Source organism: Neltuma alba, unplaced genomic scaffold, assembly GCF_004799145.2.
Source record: "Neltuma alba isolate B1F8T4 unplaced genomic scaffold, ASM479914v2 tig00011042_pilon, whole genome shotgun sequence".
NCBI classification, from domain to species: Eukaryota; Viridiplantae; Streptophyta; class Magnoliopsida; order Fabales; family Fabaceae; genus Neltuma; species Neltuma alba.
The window spans coordinates 194285-217952 of NW_021635791.1; the positions used below are offsets into that span (position 1 = coordinate 194285).

Sequence of the window (23668 nt, forward strand, 5' to 3'; positions counted from 1 at the left end):
TGATTGTGCTTATGTATTTAGTGTAATCTTTGTATTAACGTATATATATTAACATGCCTCTTGATATTATGCAATATTAAATGATGATGATGGCATATACTGAAACATCCTTCTATTTACCCCCTTTAATATGCATTCGAAAGTGTTATGGTTCAAGCCCATCACGAAATAAGCCTATAGATTGAAATTTTGAATTTTAATTCTTGAGTTAATATTTAATGGTAAATTTCAGATTTTTGGTCTAACCTTAAAAATTTGTAACTAATTACAGAAATATTGAATTGAGATGATCTAATTCTCTATTTAAAGTTATTTCAATTCTTTACAGGGAAAAAAATATAAATCTGGACTTAAACTTTCTCAATTTATACACTTAATTAGGTAAATATGTATTGTTTATTTGTTCAAATAGTTTGAGCAACAATATTTTTTAGCATACACATCCATGTCATGTGATCTATCACTTGCTTTAAAGCTTGAAATGTGTACTAATTAATCAAAAAGTTTCAAGGGCAAACTCATTCATTTACTTTAGTTTTGTCTTATCTCAACTTTACTGCACATTAAGAGTCATTTATCCTCTTTACTTTGAATTAACAATTCATATTTATTTCTTGCATGCAATCATTGCATTAATCCGTTAACTATTCATATACATTAACTTATTCAATTATTCATGCCAATATCAATTTGCTCTAAGGGTATAGTTGTTTTTCTTTTTAGCCTCATACGAGCCTGGGAACCTCATTTCCAATTTTTCTAGAATTTTTGAAAATTTTTAAACGTACTTTCCATCACTGTCGTTTTTGGTCTGAAACTTTTTAAATTTATGATTAGGTCCCTGTTCAGTTTTAGCCTCAGGAATAATCTCATTGAGGTTCCTAGTACAACCTTTAGTTCTTAGTGAACTTTAAGCTCACCAAATCTCATGGCCAAATCCATCCATTTGTCAAAAAGGTCACAGCCCTAAAAGCTTGATTTTTGAAGAATTTCTATTCCCTTTTTAATTGCATTAACTTGTGGAATTCTAGCCATAACCTCCATATTTATCATTTAAGATTCATACCATCTTATAAATATGCATTATTATACCTCCCAAGAGATGGGAGCATTATCCCATACATCCATTCATCACAATTTACATAACATTACATAAATATATTCACAGGTCTTAATTGCGTAACATAGTCAATCATATAATTACATGATATTCCATGCAAATTTTCCTTTAGCCTCCACATTCTTTCCTTTTCCTGAAGTACCAACCCCTAGTGGTGTCAATTAGATATAAAGGGAGGCTGAGATTTTAAAGAAATCTTAGTAGTAAAGAACAACAATCATAATGTTAACAATACAAGGTTAATTTATGCTATGTGTAATCAACATTTTCATGCATTCATATATGACATCATGCTATGTAAAGGGAGCACATGATGATACCATTAGATAGCTCAACTATACATATTGCGAAGACATAAATGTAATGAGTTAAGCACATTTCATCATTAACTCAACCACATCATGGCATAGAAAAATAAACACTAAAATTGTAAGTTTTTACTATATTGGTTAAATCCTTGATTCTTGTTCTCTTGCCTTTGTTCTTGAGTTTCCTCTTACCCAAGATCAATGTCTATCAATTACACAATAATGGCATTCTAAGTATCAACTCAAACAACTTCATTAAAAATTTAATCTAAAACCCTAACCTTTTATCCTTGATTTTAGGGTTTTTGCATTATTTTTTTAACATAGCTTTCATATATTTTTCTGACATAATTTATAATGTAGAATCTATATTTGAACTTAGATTTATTAAATCCAACTCCTTCGCTAAGTTTTATGTTTGGCTAAGATATAGGGTATGGAAATCCAAAATTTTCATTTTTAATTTTAATACTTCTAAATACATTTCCCAACATGATCCTACACAATTTCATCTTCTAAACTAACTGGAAGCATTAAATTAACTTGAATCAAACTCTCACCCCATGAATCTATGTTGGCCAAACCATATGCTGTAGGTGAGAAATCATGAAATCTTTTATAAACTATGTAACAACATAAGATTTAAGCATCTTTTTAACCTCTAACCACTATGCTTAATTTAAATCAAAATCATCTTAATTCATCCTTATTTGGGCAACAACTAGACTTAAGGTTTCTAACTTTTAACATATATCAAAATTATATCTGAAATCAGCAATCCATATGACAACATAAACTAGAATAAGGCTCATGATCTTACCTTGATTGGATGCCTAGATTTGCTTAAGTTTTCCTAGCTCTTTTCTTCTTCCTTCTTTCCTCCTCCCTTCGCCAGATTCTCTCCTTTTTGCTCTTCAAATTGGCCAAAATTTTGGCCTAATGGGAGGGAAGGGGGTATTTATAGAATGGCTTTGAAAATTAACCCCATGGTAACTTCAAGTCACCATTTAGAAATTGGCTGTAACTCCTTCTATTCAATTTTTTTTTTTTTTACAAAATTGGCCTTTTACCAACATAATTTAGCTCTAAATTTTTTTAAAGCTAACCTATGCATTTTTAGTGGTCAGGAATAATTTTACAATCTATAATAACCTCTCAAAAAAAAATTTCCCATTTTTGTCTAAATTATTAAGGCCTCTGTATTTTTAAAATAATTCATTTTACTAATTTTCTCTTAATTAGCCAAAAATACCAATATTTACGTAAAATTCTAAAATAAATTATTTTTATTCTGTTCTTACCTTTTAGGCTTCAAATGCTATCATAGACCCTTTATTCTATTTTTTTAAATAAATTTTCAGGGATTTTTAGGAATTTTGGGCGTAGTTTCTAATTTTGTCATTTCTTGACTGGAACTTTTCAAAATGATAGCTTGACCTTGCTCGAGTTTCATTTTAAAAGTCATTCCATCTTTATCTCTGCTATTTTGCCTGGCCCTTAGTCAGTTCTAAATTTCTCATTTACCCAGTTAAAATTAACAAGATATGACAAGAATGAGTAAAGATGGAGGGAAATTTGATGGAAAATGAAGGGGAATGGAAGGGCGAAGAGGTGGGCAATAAGAGGGATAAAAAATGTGCGTTTGGAGCTCAATTGTTGTTGGAAACCCTTGAAATATATCAAATCTAAAGCCCTAACTTTCAAAACACGTAACTGCAAACTTGTGTGTTTGCTGTGGCAAATGGCGCAGAAACAACCCAAAACACATAGCTTCACTTAGGTCCTTTTCTGGTATTAATTGTGATCCTCTTTTGGGTTTTTGTCTTGCTCCTATGCAGTAGGGTTTTGGTCTTCAGTTATAAATTCTGAAGTTTGCCGAAAATGACCAAAATACCGTAAAATGAAATTCAAATCACTATAATACCATATTTTTGGATAAAGCATAATATAATGATTATTTTACCCTTTTAAATAGTAAATCATGCAATCATACTTAAATGATAAATATTCATAAACAACATAAATTTAGCATAAATAAGCTCACCAAAAGGCCCAAAGGTTGCATGAATAACATATAAAGATATGGTTTAATTGGTTAGTTACTTATAACTTCAGGTTACAAGATTAGCAGAAGCTCTACTTGAGTTAAGGAAGAGTAAATTAGGTTAAGATAATCAAGTCATAGAAAGACATTTAGATGTCAAGTCGAGGCCATAATGAGGCCAGAATTACCCAAGTTGAATATACTTAAAGGACAACCTTTGCATATAACTTTGTGTTAGCTCCTAACCATCACAAGATAGAGGGTAACTCAAGTTAAAGGAGATCTTCACTTAGGTTAGGATGATATGACATTAAGAACTTATATTTACCTAATTAATTATCCTCTAAACAATTCTTCTTTAATTGTACTCCTCCGGTCCTTATTATAAGACCCAATTTGACTTTTTATTTGGTCCTAATTATAAGACCCAATCCATTTTATCTCTTATATTTATACATTTTTTTCAAAGATAATCCTTCTAATAATGATAGTTTAGCCAATATACTTAATTAGCAAGGATATTTTAGGAATAACAACACTTATTTATTATAAATAATCAACTTAACTTACTTCCTTAATCTCCTCAAATAAGTCAATTGGGTCTTATAATTAGGACCGGAGGAGTATTATAATCAAACCATTGAATCTAATATTTGGGTAATACCTTACTTCTAGATGGGTTACCCTACTACACTTGACGCTCATCGAGACCCGACTGCATACCCACTGTAACCTTAGAATTTAAACGACCATATCTTTCTATTTCAAGGTTTTTTCAACACATTGTTGGTGTTGCTGGAACTCTCTCTTCAAACACCACAAATTCATACCTTTTGTTGTTGCAAAATGTCTTGATTTCAAAGGCCTAATTGCAAGATTTATGTCCAACATTTAAGAGTTTTAGAAAGACATTTCAATGTGCGTTAAGTTCATTTTCACTATGTTTAACTTCTTAAAAGTTTAAGCCATCATCTTAAGAGTTTCATTGTCACGAAAAAATCCCAAATTTAACAACCAAAAGAGGAAGTTAAGCTTGCAATACCTAGAACGTGGCATTATGCATTTCACGTATACATATCATCATATGCACATATGAAGCAGAAATAGAGGCAGATACTTGAGCATCTATCATATGACACATATACAAATCCACATCTTCAAAAAAAATAAAGCTTGCATTTAAAGATAGAAGAAATACATGCGGTATAGATTGCTAGGAACAGGTCATTCTAATGTTAGGAAATATTCCTTGCTTCACCTCCAATTAAGAATTATATCACTAAATGTGAATTGAGTAACAATTAAATTCTAATTTAATTTATATTCTAATTAGATGGAAAAAATAGATGGAAAATCCTAGTTAAAATTGTTCGACCTGTCAAGAGTAGACACCAAATTCAATAAGATGAAATGGTGGTTAGCTTAGGTGGATGTGAGAAGTGGAACAAATGGGTATTACCAGTGGTATCGTATCAATTATCCATATCATTTGGGATGCCAAAAATTTGATGTTGCATGGTAAGGTTAAGATGACTCATCAAGGGGCTTTTTCTATGATTCTTTTGGGATAGGCGGTCTAGCCCAAAAATGGTTGTCGATAGCTTACGGCCTCTGATAGATCTTGTCAAGAAATCTTGGTTTACAAAGCTTAATTATAATACCAAATTCAATAGGCAAAAGGAGTCGCAAGTGGAGCAGAAGTTTTCATCACAAGGAAGTACATGAGTTAACTGAAATATGGGAAGTTGTTTTCAATCGAGGCAATCTCTTGTAGGAATCAAGATATGATAACGATTTTTTTTCAACGAAGCAAGTTGCACTGCTAGAACATCTACGTAATACATTCCTTTCATATCAAAGACTTAGGGCTGCTAAGGGCTATTCACTGCAAGAAAGATTGTTTCACCTTGGTGTGCAAGTTACAAGCTCAATTTTGTCCATTCCATGTTCTTCCATGGGGTCACGAGTTTATTTTCACTGATATTGTACTGTTGTTATATTTATTTTCTACTCTGATAGGTCTGGTTTAGGTAGGCAGATATTTATATTTTGTTATCTTCAACATAATTACAAATAATAAAAATTAAATATTTAAGATTTTTTAACAGAAAATGAAAGGAAGGTCATTGTACTTCACTTTTAATTAATATAACTTATGGGTAATAAGTATAAATAAAGCATTCGCTTTTGAAATTGAAAATTAACCACAATATACCTCCAAGAACCCGACCCATCTATAAATCTACAATTTAAGCATTCCAAGGCACAAATTCATTTACATGGGGAATATCCCCCTTAAATAAACCTGATATACTAAGATGTAAAGCTCCATACAAAAATGTTGACACACAAGAATATATCATGCTCATTAATTTGAAATCTCAAGGCCAAATGAATAACCAGAGAAAATTACAGAATGCCAAGAACAATAAGAACCAAATGGATGGCTACATCCAATAGAAAATAGTATGTATTCGACAAGTTTACCACCTCAACACAACTTTCATTTTATGTGGATGAATGGGCCTCTTTAATAAAATGTCCATCCTTAGTTCCCGCTAGAAGCTTCTTCTCTTGTTCATCTTCTATTTCTATTGAGTTACGAGAAGTGGCAGTTGAAAGAGTCCGTCGCATCATCTTTTGCATGTTATTATCACCGAGAAGAGCATATTAGGAAGGTTGCATTTGAATAGTTAATGGTAGTGAATAGATATACAACAATTTTGGTGTACAACATTATGAATATATATATATATATAAGCACCTGAACACTCGTGGTATTCAAGGGGTTGTTTAACAGTTGTTGGTTGAAGGGAAGCAGACAGCTGCACAATGCACCTAAAATTTCGATCAAATGGTTGCAGTTATGGTTTTCCACTATTTTCATAATGATTACGACTGTGTACTCCCTAAGAATAGGGAGAATATAACATAAAAAGTACAAAAGAAACAAGAAGTTTTAAACATAATTAGGAGTTGATCCATAACTGAAAAATGAAGTAATTCTCAAACTACAAATGACTCAATCTATTTTCAAATGAACAACTTAAATTCATATTTTATAATTAAAAAATTTTCTGCACAAAACTTAAATTAAGCGTACATGGACAGGAATTTAGTCGTACCAAGATATCTGCATTAAGATTAACTAAAATATTTACTCCCTTTGTTCCTTTTTATATATAAGAGATAATTATTGGATATGACTTGTTCCTCTTTTATAAGAATTACTTATATACTGTTTACAATTTTTTTTTTAATTTTTCATTTTACTCCAATTTATTTACTCGTATTAATATCATTACATTATTATTAAGGTAACTTGCATTGTTTAGATTGTAAATTCTCTCTTTTATTCTCTCTCCCCACAATGAAATAAGGGTATTTTTGGAAAAGGAGCATTTTTTTCACATATTCAGCATTTCTAACTAATTTTAACCAAGTGATTAAGTTAATTATTTCTTATATGAAAAAAAAAAAGAAGGAAGTAACGAAAGATGACAGTTTATTTTTGCCTGACACAAAATTGTCTATAATTTGATATTTCTAGGGGACAATGTTTCTTTCTCTTTGAATTTTTATTAGGTTTGATCTCTGAAATATCTTAGATTTTACATATTTCGCTGACCACCTAAAGACATTATAAAGAGAATATAAAGAGAAATAGAAAATAAGATTATACAAAAATTTCTTGATAGTTTTACCTAACTTTGCAAGCCGATTCACCCAGCCTGGAATCCGTTTTCCTGTTAATCTATACGAGACATCATCACTAAAGTGATTGCAATTCTTAGAGATAAGGTGATACCTGTCTCCATGATAATTAGAAGTCAAATTCTCAAGAAATGTCCGAAATTCAGAAGCATGCATATTTATTTGGCCCAAGGAGATTGAACATCTGAATGTAAATCCTGGGCACTTCCGTGGCTCAACTTCAAAAACTCCACTAGCTGGGAAGTCATGGGCCCCATATCCATATCCCTTACCATGTACTGTACATTATTAAAAAATAGCTTCACATCGTTCACATTTAATAGTAATAATATTGATTACAGGGAACATGATCATAATTAGAACACTAAACAAACAAAGGTTGGAGCAACAACTCGCCATAACTACAACATTGGCTACATCGAGTTCAACAGAAAAAAGTATGTTTGATGGAACATACAATGAAAATGCTATTAAAGTGATGTAATTCTGGCAGAGTGTAGATCTAAGCAGATTCTACAACATACATGGTAAGAAACACGCTACTCCTCTAGTATTTGAGAGGCTAGAGTCTCTGCCAAACAATACTCACTCACAAATCTTGGAATCCTCACTCCATAAATATATACAAGTGGTTGTTTCTATCCCTCTTATACTCACACACATCTTGCCTCAGCCCAATAGTTACGACCTTGGCCTATTAGCTATGGATCTAACTTTTCTAAGCTCTCAAGTGTTGCCTTGCCTTAAAGGTGAGAATTAGAAGCAAGTAACCTTGTCTTCTTGCCATTAGATATTCCTCTTGAATTAGGTGCATTAGTCTATTAGCATTAAGACCTAAAATGTTCTGATAGGCTAATAAAATCATAGGGAAAAGTGTATAACAGAGGGCTAAGGGACAAGAATCAGGCCTAAACCCATATCCTAATAGTAGTGCACATGGAAAAGATGAGCAAAATGGGAACATGGTTAACAATTTCCTCACAATGTTAGGACAATTGGAGTGGTTTCAAGAGAGGCGGGAGCTAATTGTAGGAGGTGAATAAAGAGTAGTATTGTGAGGAAAGGGCTGGTCTCTTGAACACTAGGATGGGAGAGGATTTCTCTTTTGTTCTTGTTAATTCTCTGGTTGTAAGTTTTAGCTTTCTCTTAGCAGTAAGGGAAAGGTAACCCAGTTCAATGAAACATAGAGAAATATAGAGACAATTAATCATTATATTCCTTTACATTTTCTAGTAGTAATAGAGGGTATTCAGACTTTATATTTGTTCAAACTATCTTAATATTTGTAGGTTCTATCATATTCCTAATATTTTAGGAACTATCCTAAGCTGTTTCAACATTCATTGGTGGTTTATTACCCTCAATTTGACTAAGAATGCAAAACTTTATTCCTTTGCCCACATTAATCATTTTTGTTAACAATAATACCCCTCGACTTTCATCTTTAGGTATTATAAACAACTAAAGAACCGTTGGTTATTGCTTCTACCTCTTATGTTTGCATGAAAAGATATACCATGTTTTGGGGTGAACCGCATCTCTCTCTTATTACTTGATTGGCATTAGGTAGTTCAGAGAAAATCCCTGCGTTGGTTGACTCTCAGATGCTCATACAAAATTTTCTTCTGGTGGTCTTACTTAGGCCAAAGAATTAGGCCACCCGTGAGCATTGAGTTCAATTACCATGAGTAAACTAAAGTTGGATAGACCTAATATTATTAGGGTTCAGCGATAACAAGTAAGGGCCACAAAGCTTCCCTTCTCAAAAGTTTTTTGGGGCTTCTATCCCATCTTGCTGCCCTAACCCAGTAAGTTATCCAATTATTTAGTTGCCTTCCCTTCTTTCTTCCGCCTATTCTACTTTTGATAGCCTATAGGACACTGGCTCTACTAGCTTACAACAAATGCTACACCTTCAAGAAAAAACTGATCCCCCATTTTCCTGATAACTATTTCATCTTTCAATGGACCAAATAAGTCATCTAACTTCTTTAATTCTTATAGGTTGTTTGCAGACAGTGTTACATCAACAATTTGGTTCCCAGTACACTCTCTTTAGTGACCATTCTAGTGACAATACCATTAGCTTCTAAATCATTTCCAATCTTGTACGCTTGGAATTTCAGCTTCTCTGCTCCCACCTCTATCATGGCTTTGTTAGAAGAGAAAAGTCCTTCTCTAATCTCTTTATCCATTTTCCTTTTTCTTCTCATTCTTTACTGTTCCTTCTTCGTATTCTTTCTCATATGTTCCAACACTTTTAGCTACAAGATGTACCTCTGCTCCCTCCTCATTTCTCATCTAACTTATTTTATAACTTTTTATCATTTTTATCATGTTATCATGATGTCCTAAACATTTCCCAAGTAATCCCATTTGCACTCAATCTTGAAAGTCCTTCTTGAGAGATTCTCATTTCTTTTTCTCCCTGAATCATACCGCTTTGATAACAAAATGATGGAACTCACATTAAAATGTATTAAAGTGATGTAACTGTGACAGAGCATAGATCTAATCATGTTCTTCAAAGTAAATAGCAAAGAAGCACCACTCCTCTAGTTCACAAGATGCTAGAGTCCCTCCTAAACAACGCTCATTCACAATGTCTATCCTTTCTGAATCCTCACTGTCCATAGACATACGACTTAAAACTCTGTCTCCTTCACACTCCTACATGTAACACCTTAGTACAATAGCTAGCTACTAGCTTGACCAAGAAGCTACAAGTCCAATTTCAATGGGGTTACTTAAACTCAGATGCATTCTATCTACAATTATGCTTATTACTTACTGCAATCATTCAAGAAATGTTATACTTTAAATGAGAACAAAAACAGCATGGGTAATCATAGGCATACCCCTAAGCTATGAAAAATAGTGTGTCAAACAAATAGATAGTATATCTAAGCAACAAGAGGGCCTATAAGAGCTATCAATCCTACAGTTATCCACTACCTCTAAACAAAGTAGGCGGAGGGGGGAAAAACACACTTTTTGTTACATAGATCTCCAGCAAAGAAAGAAAAAACCAAGCTTAAACAAAGCTGACTTTTCCATCACAGATGCACAGAGGAAGCACAAAACCTATTCCAAACAATGATGACACTATCAAGATGGAGTTTTGGTATCAGGTTTCTGACAAGTATAATTTTGCTAATCATAGTATCAACTGGAACCACACAACTCAACCAATTGTTGGAGGGGCAACTAGGTAGAACTGTAGAATTGACTGTATCAAGTTTGTATAAGGGCTTTTTAACTCTGGTGCATTCCGTTTCTAGTTGTACCAAGTCATGATTGTAATTTTGTGCAACTAACAATGCATGCCAAGCGATATGAGAAAATTTTTATAAAAAAAAAAAATGATTAATCATAGGCATATTCCTACACCATGAAAAGTTGTATCTCAGACATATAGCATGTCTAATCAAAGCATACTTACTCTCTAGCATGTCTAATCAAAGCATACTTACTCTCTAACACTCTTTCCCTTCCTCCCTCTGACACAAACACATAAAGATGTGAGTACAAAACCTGATCCAAACAATCATGACATCAAGATTCAGACAAATCAGTTTGCTCATCCCAAGAGCATATCCCCTTGAGGGTTGTGTTTACCCCAAAAATCCAGATCCTTTGAAGTACTTCACACATTTGAAGTAAAGAGGGACAGAAAGATAGGATTGGTCCTAACTTTACTTGCGAGGATTCAACGGAAATGAGACCTATTTCTCTCTTCATATCGTTACTCTAGAAAAATCACGCAATAGAAGTCAAATATTAAACGTTGTGTCTCATTGCACAAGAATAAAGATAAAAAATAAAATGAAATTGACCGATTGAATAATGAAAGGATATCCAATAAATCATAGTTCCAAAGAAATGCTTCAAACACATAATTAGCCATTGTCCAACCAGGTTTTAAAAGGAAAACAAGGAATTTGTAAAAGGCGTGTGAACTATATGGCTATCTCCGTAATTAATAACAACGTAGGAAAAAGGAATCATTTGGAAAATGAAAAGGAATGCAAAAGAAAAAATTTATAATTTGAAAAATGTTCTCTCTCTTAAAGATAATAAATCAAAAACAAAAGTCACTGTTATGTACTAATGAAGGAATATAATAGATATTACGTATCTCATATTTTTGTACATAAGAATAAGAATGCTTTTTCACGATTGTTATCATTTGAGGTTGTGAATCACTTATACAAATAAGGACAATCTACCTAGCCAAATAACATCAGCATCATATCAATCACACATTAGGATTCAATGATTTTAACTTCTTACTACACTTTTGGTTGTATTGATCACTAACAACCATCGAGAAATAAGATAATGACACAATATGTAATATGTAATATTCCTAAATATTTCTTCCTGAATCTGTGGCATTTAATTTGCATTCCAAAAAACAAAACAGAGATTAAATTTGAACATGAAGTTAGCTGCACTGTGAAAGTTACATACAAACTGTACTGAATAAAAGGATAAACACCATCACGAGCACAAGCAGTGCAAAAAATAATCTTATATTGATTTTCAAAACAATTTAACCTTGTTTAACCATCCCTTCCGTCAGCCAATATGTGGACGTTACGTGTTGTGGGCCAACAAAAAATCAAGAAGCACTGTAATACACCAAACTGGATATCCTCCCTCGCCAACAGATAAAAAGGGGGAAAAAACCAAAAAAAAAAAAAAACACAATTCCAAAGGAGAGGAAAAACCTGCTAGAAACATAGTCACAAGTTAAAATTAAAATATTGCAAAACAAGTAAATAACAAACAAATACGCCGCTAAGGCAGATCATGCATGCCCCTATGAAATATTTGAAAACGTCAAAGACACAATCAATTCAATCAGTGAAGAATAAACAACGAATGATTCTAACCTTCAATGCCTGAGTGATAAATTCCGAATCCAAACCAATACAACTAATTGTTGATAGGGGTGAGGTCGTAGACATTCAACACAAGGAGGGCCGCATTGATTTATCTGACTTTGCCATTACTCTCTGATGTGGAGTTATAGCAGCTTGCTGCTCCCATTCCCACCAATACCCTATGAAATTAGGGAAATTTACCGAACTGACGAGGGATTAAATTTAAACCTCAAAGATCCATCTCCTGCCATTCGAACTTTGAACTAACTGGATTGGCGAAGCAAATGTGGAAACAAAACTAAAAAAATACTACCTCTGGTACTAATTACAAGATTCACTTGATTAATTTGAGGAGATTAAAGAAGTAAGTTAAATTAATTATTTGTTATAAATAGGTATTGTCTTTCCTAAAATATCCTTGCTAATCAAGTGTATTGACTAGAACTCTTATTATTAGAAGGGTTACTTTGGAAAAAAATGTATAAATATGAGAGACAAAGTGAATTGGAGCTTTATATTTAGAACCAAAATAAAAGTCAAATGTGGTTTTATATTAAAGATAAGAGGTAATACCATTTATCAATAATTACAACAATGTTTTGGGAAAGTTTGGCAGTGTGTTTGTATCAGCTTTAAATAGAATAAAAACAGACGAAAGCACATTTTTATCCTTTAATTTAATCCAATATTCTATCTTGATCCCTTAAATTTGTAAGATTTTTTAATTAATACTATTAACAAAAATGCTAACATTAAAATTTTAAATATTAACAAAATATTTTTGAATGTTACTTCATTTGGTCTTTATTATAAGCTTCAAATAACTAATTCATGAATAAGAAAAAATTAATTAAAATTAGTTAAAAATAATGAATAGATTATAAATATACTTTTATTTTCAAGTGTGCCCTTATAATGAATGAGACAAAGGATGAAAGAAAATGTGTAAGAAAATGTGACCCAAAAAAATAATTAATGACAATATTAGAAAAAATACATTAAATGTTAAGATAAACTCAAATTAAAGTTTATAAAATAGATCACACCTTTTCCCAAATTTGATACTTATAAATAGAATCAGAGGGAGTATTATTAATTTTATTTTCTTAAAAAATAATAGTAATTGAAAAAAAAAACTATCAAGAGTGTAACATATTAAGATTAAAGAATCAAAAAGTTTTATAAAATTGAGAGATGTAATCAAAATTTGGTATAGAATTGGAAAACCAAATGTGTATTTTTATTCAAGAAAGTAATGATTGGATAAAATTAATTTTCTTGAATTATTGTTTATAAAATTGATTATATTATAAAACTAATTGATAACAAATAATTATTTGAAGTTCTTTTGAATAACTTAATCAGAGATTTTAACTCATAAATATCTTTAGCATTCAGAAGAGTGTTCAAATCTCCTTTAACAAAGTCAAGGTTTTACGATATACAATTGATTATAAATTAAATCCAAACATGCACTAATTATAAGAGTTAAAATCTGTTATGTAATATATTTTGATAATAACAAAACTAGATAAAAATTGTTTTGCAGAATAACATTAACCAAAGAAAAGCTTAATCTTTTAATTATTAAAACTTTGATTCGCTTAAAACTCAATTCCTCAACTATGACTTAGTATAATTTTGGTTCTTAAAATTTAAATTTGCTTAAATAATTTTTTATATTTAATAATTTTTCCTTATCATGTATAACTCATTCCGAGTCATCAATGAGTCATCTTACATGGCAAAAAAAATTCTCCAACTCAGCTCCAGGTGGAAAATGGTTGGATTCACCAAGGATGTATGTGAACAAGGAAAACAAACTAAAGGGAATGGAAAATTGTGCCAAAAAGAGAAGGGAATAAAAAATGAAGTAGGAAAAGATTGAATGTTAGATAGAAACATCAAATTGCGTGGGTGTCTCTCTCACTTAGACCCCAAAGTTCAGACCATTATTGCCATATTATACTGCAGTACTGTGTGCTACATCTTTAAGCACATTCACACATCTTAATGGCTTTGTCGTTGATCATCAATCATTGACTACAAAAAATTAAAGGCAAAATAATTTAGCTTACTCATTCTTATGATCAGCCATACCAACTGCTTGGTTGGCTTATATTCCAATCCTTCCTTTTGCTCCTCCCACTTTAGATTAAAAAATATAACTAATATATTACAATTTTTTTTTAATTCTCATCAAATATCTAGAGTCAGGAAAGAGGGCCGAGCCCATCAAGCTGGCTCTTTTAAACCCGTTTAAATTGAAGGCCAAGTTTCTAATTTGGAGTCTTCAAAAGGAAGTTGGACTTAAAACGGCCAGCCCTGTAGGGCTCAAAGATAAAAGGGCCAGCCCGTTTAAGCCCGCTAACAATAATTTTTTTTCTTAATTTATATTTTTTTCTTGACCTTAACCTAAGTCCCTAACATTTTAACACACTCTTATTCTCTAGGTTTAACTTTCAGTTTTTCACTCTCTCTCAACTCACATCTCAATCTCTAGTGATATTAAAATAAATAAAAATATATTCTCTATATCTCAAATCAGATTTTAAATTTGTATTTATTCGAACCAACAGTTACATATTAAAATAAACAAAATATATTCCCCATATTAAAACAAAAATTTTAATGATTGAACTAACATATACATATCAATTTGTGTATATGTTATAAAATTTTAATAAATAAGTTAACACTTTTTCTATAGTGACTATATCATAATTTTTACTTTATATTTAAAAATAGTTAGACAAGCGAGCTAGACAAGACCATAGAAGACTAAACAAAAGCAACAAAAGGCCGACATAGTTAGTTTATTAAAAGCATAATATGGATCAATCCAAAATACTAAGATATTTCAGACTTCCCATGAAATTGTGCAGAAAAATGATTTTCATAATTAAAGCATGAGAAAAAAAAATACTACCTTCGGTCCTAATTATAAGACCTCGTTTGACTACAAACAAGGTCTTATGGTTAAGATCGGAAGTAGTAAGTAGACAACATAGAATCAATCCCTAGTAGTTGTTAAGTTGAAACCTCAAAAACAAACTTAACATTGACACTTTTAAATAAACTTATCGGTGGGCAAAAAATTCAATTCAAAAAGATGGAAAAAGACATATTAGACTCCAGCGTAGCTAAATAGTATTGGGAAGAAATCATTGATATTTTTAGAAGTTAAGAAGAGCCTTTTCCTAGTGAAGCATAATCAAATATTCTTACAATTGATGATAGTGATGATAGTGTTTGTCTACTTTTTTTTAGTGAAAACATTTGTCTACTTTTAATGAAACTTTTGGATGTTAACGTTATTGACTTGTTATGTCTAATGGATGTTTTAGATTTTTTGTATGTTTATGGGCATTTAAGTATGATGATCTTTTGTATTTGTAACTTAATTTTATTCATATTTATGTCTTTTACTAGTAATTTCAATGGTTTATTTTTATTTTTTGATAAAACATATGAAAAATATGAAAAATTTTAAAAAAATTTAAACGGGCCAACAGCCTGCAAGCCAGCTCTAAGCCCATTTGCTTAAGGGTTGGGCCTAGCAAATTGGGGTATTTTTGAAATTTTGGCCCTGTAGGGCCTGTCCTTTTAAGCCTACCAGCCCTGTAGTGCCGGGCCGATCCGTTTTCCCAGGTCTACGAATATCACACGTCCCTTCAACCACGTGCCTTACAATAATTCCATCTCTTTCATTTCCTTAAAACGTAAATGTTACATAAACTCTTTATTGGGCACACAAAATTGATATTGCTTGTAATTTAATAAAGAACCCTTTGTTCAATCTATATATTTATGGCCCTCTTTGTTGAGATTATGATTATATTCCTGCTTACTTTTATTTTATATATTTGTCAAATTCATGAGTGCCTTAGAGCCTGGTTTGAAATGAACCTATTCATATAGTCTAATCAAGAGATATATGTAGCCTCTTGTTGATGTTCATCTACTTGAGTGAAATGTAATGGTTGATAGAACATGTTGAACGCCTTAACTCAGGTTGGATGCTTGTTGACTTGAGTTGATTGCAACTTAGGCACAGGGGCTTGATGTTTACTTACGATGTGACCAAGTGTTTTGAAACTACTGGAAATTTAAAGAACAGATCAAGAAAAGCTACCGGGTCGGATTTCAAGCCAGGTGTATAAGGTCTCAAAGATTACACTATTAGCTAGACTACTAGAGTCTAAGCATTATGTGCACAGTAGAGCACCTCTGCAAGAAAGAATATAGGAGTAAAAGAAGAGATAGTCAAGAAAGATATCCCCTGAATATATCAGTTTGAATTTGAAATTTGAATTCGAATATTCATATATCTCTTAATTGGTCAAGATTACAAATTTGGCTTTTGAATCCATATTTAATTCCTGATAGATCAAAATATATACTCCTCTGGTTCTTAATATAAGACCTATTTAACCAATTTGATTAGATTAAAGAAGTTAGGTAAGTTAGTTAATTATCAGAAATACGACATGTTTTTCCTAAAACACCATAATCATCTTCCTTAATATTCTCTCTCTCTTTTCTACTTGATTATGGTTTAGGAAGATCCATGGGGGTAATTTAGAAAAAATTGGTAAATATAAGAAATAGGTCTTATATTTAGGACCAAAATCAACTCAATAATTAAGTCCTATATTAAGGACTGGAGGAGTATTTCTCTAATCTAAATTTATTTGGATAATATAAATTAATTTAACTTATCTTATAACCATCAAGGTTAGACCTTATGCGCAGTGAGTATAAGGTTTTCTTGTCCTCAGGAACTCAATATAAACAGAAACTTAAGCCACGTATCTTATGCTCAGGAATAAAGAGGACTAGCCATACATATTGTTAGTGGCAGTCTCACCCAAGAGGGTGAATTGGGTGAGTTATAAAAATTTTACGAATTAAAAACAGTAAGCTAAACAGAAACAGAGAACGTAAGTTAGAGCATTTCACCATAGAGAGTAGACACAAAATTTATACTGGTTCGGTCTCAACTACTTGACCTATGTTCAGTCCTCAGAACACCTCTGAGTATTTCACTAAGTTCCAAGATTAATCGGGCTCTTGGTGCCACAGTACACTGATTGATTCGCTTAATCACTCCCCCTTACTACCCTTAAGGTTATAGACCTACTCAAGAGTCCACACTCTTGAGTTTCACTTAGAAAGTTATTAAAGATGATATGTAAAGCTCTCTTATAGAGTAAATGGATGAGAAACATTGAAGCCCAGTACAAACAAGAACATAGTATTGAATGCAACAGTAAGTTATTTTCAGAAGGTAGCTCGCGTATTCAGTTCTCAGCATTCAATGCTTCTTCACGCCTTTTATAGTTGAAGAAGTTTAATAACCATTAGACAGAAGAACTTCTAGCCATTGAGAGTTTGGTTGCGTGTTTTTCCAGTTGCAACAGTTTTCGCCATTAATGCCTCTGATATGGTAGGTTACAGGCTACTAAATAACCGTTGGATAACCGTTGAGTTCTTCGTAATTTGTAATAATACTTCAATCTAATAAGTTTTTCTTGCAGAATAAAGCTCAGGAGCATAACTGATCAAATGATAATAATGAACATTCATAGATCGTAAGTGGAATCAATCAGTTACTAAATGTATTGAGCAAGAACTGGACATCCTTGATCGAAGTATGATCGATGACTGGTTGATCGATCAAATTATCGATTAATCAAATAGAAAGAATTTGAAACAGGAAAGTTTATTTATCGATCAAGTTATAGATTAATAATTTATTGATAAATGAACATGTAGAGAAAAGGCTCAAGGTCACTTTTGATTTTAAATCCCTTAAAATAGAGAATTAAGATAAACATGAAGGCTGAGAAAAGCTTGAAGAGAAATAATCAACATATTTTGAGAATCACGGTAACTTGTTGATGTTTAACTAGAAAGAGTCAATGATCGATCAAGTGATCAAAAACTGCTTGATCGATCAAGCTATCGATAAAGCAAATTGAGATAGAAATAGATTTTCAAGGAACAATGATTAAGTACTTTATCAATAAATGAATGATGGAAAATTTAGTCGATAAAAGAGATTTAACAGATTTTTTTCAAAGGGCATAAAACAAATAATGATCAATTAAGTGATCGATTAATGTTTGATCGAGTAAGTGATCGATAAAATATAACAGAGAGACTTAGTTCTAAAATGCCAGGAAAATGTTTGATCAATCACGTTATGTGAAAACAAGACATTCAGAAATATGGGTGATCAATCATTTCATCGATAATTAGATTATCAATTAGGTGATCAAAAAACATGACTAAAAACGTAAAGACAGTGAGATAGCAATGATCGATCATTTGATCGATAAATCGCTGATCGATTAAGTGATTGATTAATCAACCAGATAACAACCTTGAACAGAGACATATCGACTGGGTTATTAAACAATGTTCGATTAGGTTATCGAAAAATCTTTGATTGGTAAAGTGATAATAAATGAAGAAAGAAACAACATAACTTAAGTAGAAGAGCTTTACCATTTACCTGTCTTTTCATCGATGACCTATTTATCGATCGAGTGATCGATAAACACTTACCAAAATTGTGTCCATTATCTGACAGTTTTTTGACCATTAGATTATCGATAAATTGATCGATAATTTTCTACAGACTTCTATACAAAATAGTGTTAACAATGATCGATCAATTGACAGATCAACACATATAAACTGATTCATCTATCAAGTTATCAATTAACATTTCTGCTAAGTTACTCATTTACACAGGGAATTTATCTGACAAGTGATCGATAAACCCTTGATCGATCAGGTGATCGATCAACTTACCAAAACACAGATTACTCAATTTGTTATCATCAAAACCTTAAATCTAACATTCTCCCCTGTTTTGATGACGACAAAACACAGGTGTAAGACAAAATCAGCTAGATTAGGAATTCAACATAATCATATGATAGATAACAATATTCACTAGTAAATGTCAAAAAATGGCAAAAATGCACAATTGATAACATTTAAATGCTGTCAAAATTCAAATGATAGCCCATAATTCAAATTATATAATAGAAATATATGAAAACCAAAAATAACAAAAATCATCAAAGTTAAACAACTAGACAAACGACTAAACAGATTCCTTCTGCCCCCTTTTGTCACCATTAGAAGGTGGGGAAGAAGTAGGCAAAGTAAGGGGAATAGGGAGAGGGGGAAACTGAGAAAGTGGAGAGATAGTCTGAGAAATGGGTAGAAGAGTTAGGGAAGGAGTAGGTTGGGGAACTATGATAATGGCTAGGCTAGCAAGAAGAGGAGGAGGTGAGGTGGAAGGTACAGATGGTGAAGTAGAAATAGGAGAAGTGGGTATAAGTGATGTAGGTGGTGCAAGCTCATGGTGAGGAGAAGATGGTGGGTAAGAGAGTAGGTCTTCAAAACTAAAGGAAGTGCTAGGCGTAGAGAAATTGTTACAGAGAGAGGCTACCACCCCTTTTAAATCTCGGATCTCCCTTTCAATATAGTCAAACCTCTAAGAAACTTCTTTTTCCAGAACTACCATGGCTTGATGATGAAGACCCAGAATTTTGGAAATACAATCAAATTTTCTGTTTGAGACTTCCCCATAGTCTTTAGCTGTCACATAAACTCTCCTCTCAAATTCTTAAAGCTCTTCCTAGAATATTTTCCTAATTGATTTTTCCAGAAATGAGGGTCTAGATGTATGAGAGGGAGCTGCAGTAGATTCTGCCTCATCCTAGGGTCTTGAGGAGCTAGCCGCAGGTTGTTTCCCTTTATCTTTCTGAGCTAGCTTCTGTGAAGGTCTAAAGGGCACAGAGATTTTCATCTTGTTCAGTAGATTTATCCTAAAAGAGGGTACCTTCACTTTGATCTCACCAGGTTCCATTGGTGCAATATTGTGCACTTGAAGCATATTGGTAGCTAGCTGAGGATAAGGGATAGGAGTTGACTTGGATTTGTTAAGCACAAAGTCGTTCATTTCATTATAAATCAGAGCTCCTATATTTAACTGTTCCCCACTGATTATTCTTACCAGTAGAAGGTAGTCATCTTGATTGAGGTGGGAGAAGCTTCCAGATTTATTAACCATGCTTCTAGAATAGATGTAGTGAATTATTCTATAATAATCACACATCTGTTTGGGGGGAAAATTGAGCTCACCAGGAAAGTTGTCATTCTGTAATAGAATCTTGTAAGCCTTGATATCATTCATTTCGCCTCCCCTCATATGGTTTTCTGTCCCTAGTAACTCATTCAGTTTAGCAGGAGCAATAGTAATCGTTCTCCCTCTGAGGTGTGTTTTGAGATAATCACCCACGAGGTTATCCTCCTCATCATATTCTTCACAGGGCTCATATTACAATAGAATCATTTGACTATTTCAAGGCAATATTCTCCTCCAATGCTTAACCAATTTGAATAATATTTCAGGGGATCATCTAAATTCAATCTAATCTTTTCGTTGGTTTTCAGATTTTCTTTTCCAAGTTTACAGATACTATTCGACAGAATTTTCTGGTGGCAAAATTAGCTTTGAATCTCACTTGGTTTATGTCATTTTCTAAATTTCCAATGAGAAATTCAGATGGTTCAGAGGGGATACCTTGGCTAGGGGCTTAGTGTGACGTACCCTCACTTGCTTTCTATTTCCTCTGTCTTGGTTGCTTGGGGATAGGAACTGGTAATGTAGCCTCTACAGCTTTCTGAACTGAAGCTTCCTTATCAGATTCTGTTTCAGACTCCTCAGTAACCATTGGTAGCTTGGATTTTGACTTTGACTGTGGAGATTTTCTCTGAGGAGTGGGTTGCTCTTCGGTTTGACTTTCCTAAATCTTCAATACTCCTCTCTTCTTTAATGGTTCTTCCCTCACTTTCAGTCTATATCTTTTCTTTGTAGTGTCTCGGGACTAGGTTTGTTTTTCAGTGCTTTCCTCTTGGCTGACATTCGGTTGCTTAACTCTCACCATTTCTCGTTGCCTAAAAGAAATCTTGAAGAATGTTTGGTGTTTTGTGGACTTGAAAGGTTTGGTAATGACTGGAAGAGTTTAGGAAGTGATTTCGAGTGGAAAGGAACAAGTAATTTAATAAAACGGTGAATTTTAGACAGTTGCACGAGAATAGGGGAATGGTTTTATCAAGTTAGGGCTTCGATAACTGACGGGTTTTCAAAATCTGAACGTTATAAACACTAAAATTATCAATCAAGTTATCAATCAATGCATGATCGATTACGTGTTTGATAAATATGAAGAACACACAAGAATACTGTCACGCCTTACTTTTATACACTTTAGTGCATTATACGGAAGCATTTGGAACCATATTTGTTGGCCTTAAGGTTAGAAAATCAAGTTTTAAAGTTTAAATTGTACGATCACGGTTCGCTACACATTCCACAATTTGGGGGCCAACTTTGAAGAATCATAACTAATTCTAGAAAAATCAAAACAGAGTGGTTCCAATTTTCACATAAAGCTCTTTCAATTCTCTACAAGGAAAAAATAACAATCTGGACTTAAACCTTCCTCAAAGAAGTCCTGCCTCAACTTTGAACAGCCATAACTCTTAGCATACACATCCATTTCACGTGATCTACCATTTTTTTAAAGCTCAGGATGTGCTCTAGATACTCACCAAATTTCATGGGCAAAATTTGTTCATTTGCTCTGTCTCATCATTGGTACCAAATCGTGGCTCATTTAGGGACTCTCTAACTCCCTAACTTAATTCACATTTTCAAATAAATTCATTTATTGCATTTCCCATATTGTCATTGCATATGCTATTTCCATACATAATCTCATGCCATTTTACATACCATAAACATTTTAAACATCATCGAATATACATGGCATGATTATAACATCGACTAACATAATAGTTACATAACATAGCATGTTATGGAAACATAAGACATGCTTGGTTTCTTCACGTTATCTTGCACTTCCACTTCTTGATTTTTCCTTCAAGCTTGTGGCACCTATTAGGGATTGTTAAGGGATGATGAGATTCGCAAGAATCTCAATAACAAACACTACTCATAAGCATGCAAGGCATAGTGCAAATGCATGACATGTTATCATAACATTAACATATGAATGCCATAGAAAGTAAGCCAAACATCACATGTTTTCATAATATATTGCCAAGGCATAATGTAACATCTTAAATTTTACTCTAAGGATTTAAATATTTAAAAAAAAGGGGTTCAAACTGTTTTCATTTTAATGTAGGTGTCATGATTGCATTAGGTGACCCAGCATGCTGACTCAGTACTGTCATGATAGTCTTTAGATATTTTCTTTCTCTTTTTCCCAAAATATTATTAAATAATACTTAATCCGGGTTACCTTCTCCGAATTCTTTCTATTAGCTCGTAACTCTGTTGATCTGTCTCTAGGTTTCATTCTTTCCCTTTCATCACAGGAAATTCCTCTAATTTTTCTCGAGTCAAAAGTCAAACTCCAGACAACTATTTTGACTTTCCCCAGATAAGATATAAATAGGCTTTAAATTTAATTAAAGCTAACCTTGTCAATTTCTGGGGACAGAATTAATTTTACAATATGTGTAAATTCCTCAACTACTGTTTCCCAGTTTTTCCTGATTATTTGAGGCCGTCTCATAACTTAAATAATTCAATTTAAGTTACTATCTCAAATTGTCCAAAACCCTAGAATGACTTTAGGGCATTTTTGTTATTTCTAGCCTTATATCGGCTCTGGGATCCTATTCCCATTTTTCTGGAATTTTTCTAAGTCATTTGGGGCCTTTTGGTAACTTTGAGCATTGGCCGACCAGAATTTTTATTATTTACAATTAGGTCCCTACTTGGCCTAGGAATCCTTTCTTTGCAATTTGGTCCCTCCTTAGGCTTAACCTTCGGAACCATCTCTTACAAGTTTCTAGCATAACCTCTGGCCCGTAGTTGTTTCCAGTTTATTATTCTTTAGTCCCCGAGCACTATTGTTTTACATATTTGCCCTTAGAAAATCTCTTTTTCCTTCTAAGGGATCTCCGGGACTTTTATTATATTGGACTTAGTAATCATCCTTTCCTTGTTCTATTACTTATACTGAGCCAAAATTTAGGATGTTACAAATACTGAAGACAATTATCGATCAAGCTATCGAACAATGGATTATCGATCACATTACCGATAAAAGTTAATTAAAGGAATGCGTACCTAGTCTGGTTTATCGATCAATTGATTGATTAATAGTTTATCAATCAGCTTATCAATAATTCTTACCCAATTGACTGATTTGTCTCAAATCCTCATTGCTCCTGATTGATGTGTTGATTAATAATTGAGTGATTGATCAGCTTATCGATAATATTCTTTCCAACTTTGTTCTTTTGCTTCATATACCTCATTTATTGATTAGTTGATCGATAAATCAACCCTTCCTTACAGCATGATTATCGATGTCTTCATCGATCATTCCGTACTCTGTTTACCTCTGTTTTTCTCCAATAAAACAGAGCTTCCTGCAAAACAAATTTCTATATACTCTGATGCTTAAGTTAGTCTTTTAATCACCAAAAATTTAAATCTAAAGACTTAAATTAGAGAGATAATGAGGAA

At 32.7% G+C, this 23668-nt stretch overlaps 1 protein-coding gene and 1 pseudogene across 1 annotated transcript; both read right to left on the bottom strand.

Annotated features, from left to right (window-relative positions):
• Nucleotides 1-5980: 5980 nt before the first annotated feature.
• On the bottom strand, nt 5981-12181 carry LOC114760910 (deSI-like protein At4g17486; annotated as a pseudogene).
• Nucleotides 12182-19195: 7014 nt separating this feature from the next.
• Nucleotides 19196-19686, bottom strand: LOC114760911 (proline-rich receptor-like protein kinase PERK9). Its single transcript, XM_028950220.1, has 2 exons — nt 19619-19686; nt 19196-19499 (listed from the first exon to the last, which is right to left on the bottom strand). The coding sequence occupies exons 1-2, from the start codon at nt 19684-19686 to the stop codon at nt 19196-19198; spliced, it is 372 nt and encodes a 123-aa protein (XP_028806053.1).
• Nucleotides 19687-23668: the final 3982 nt, after the last annotated feature.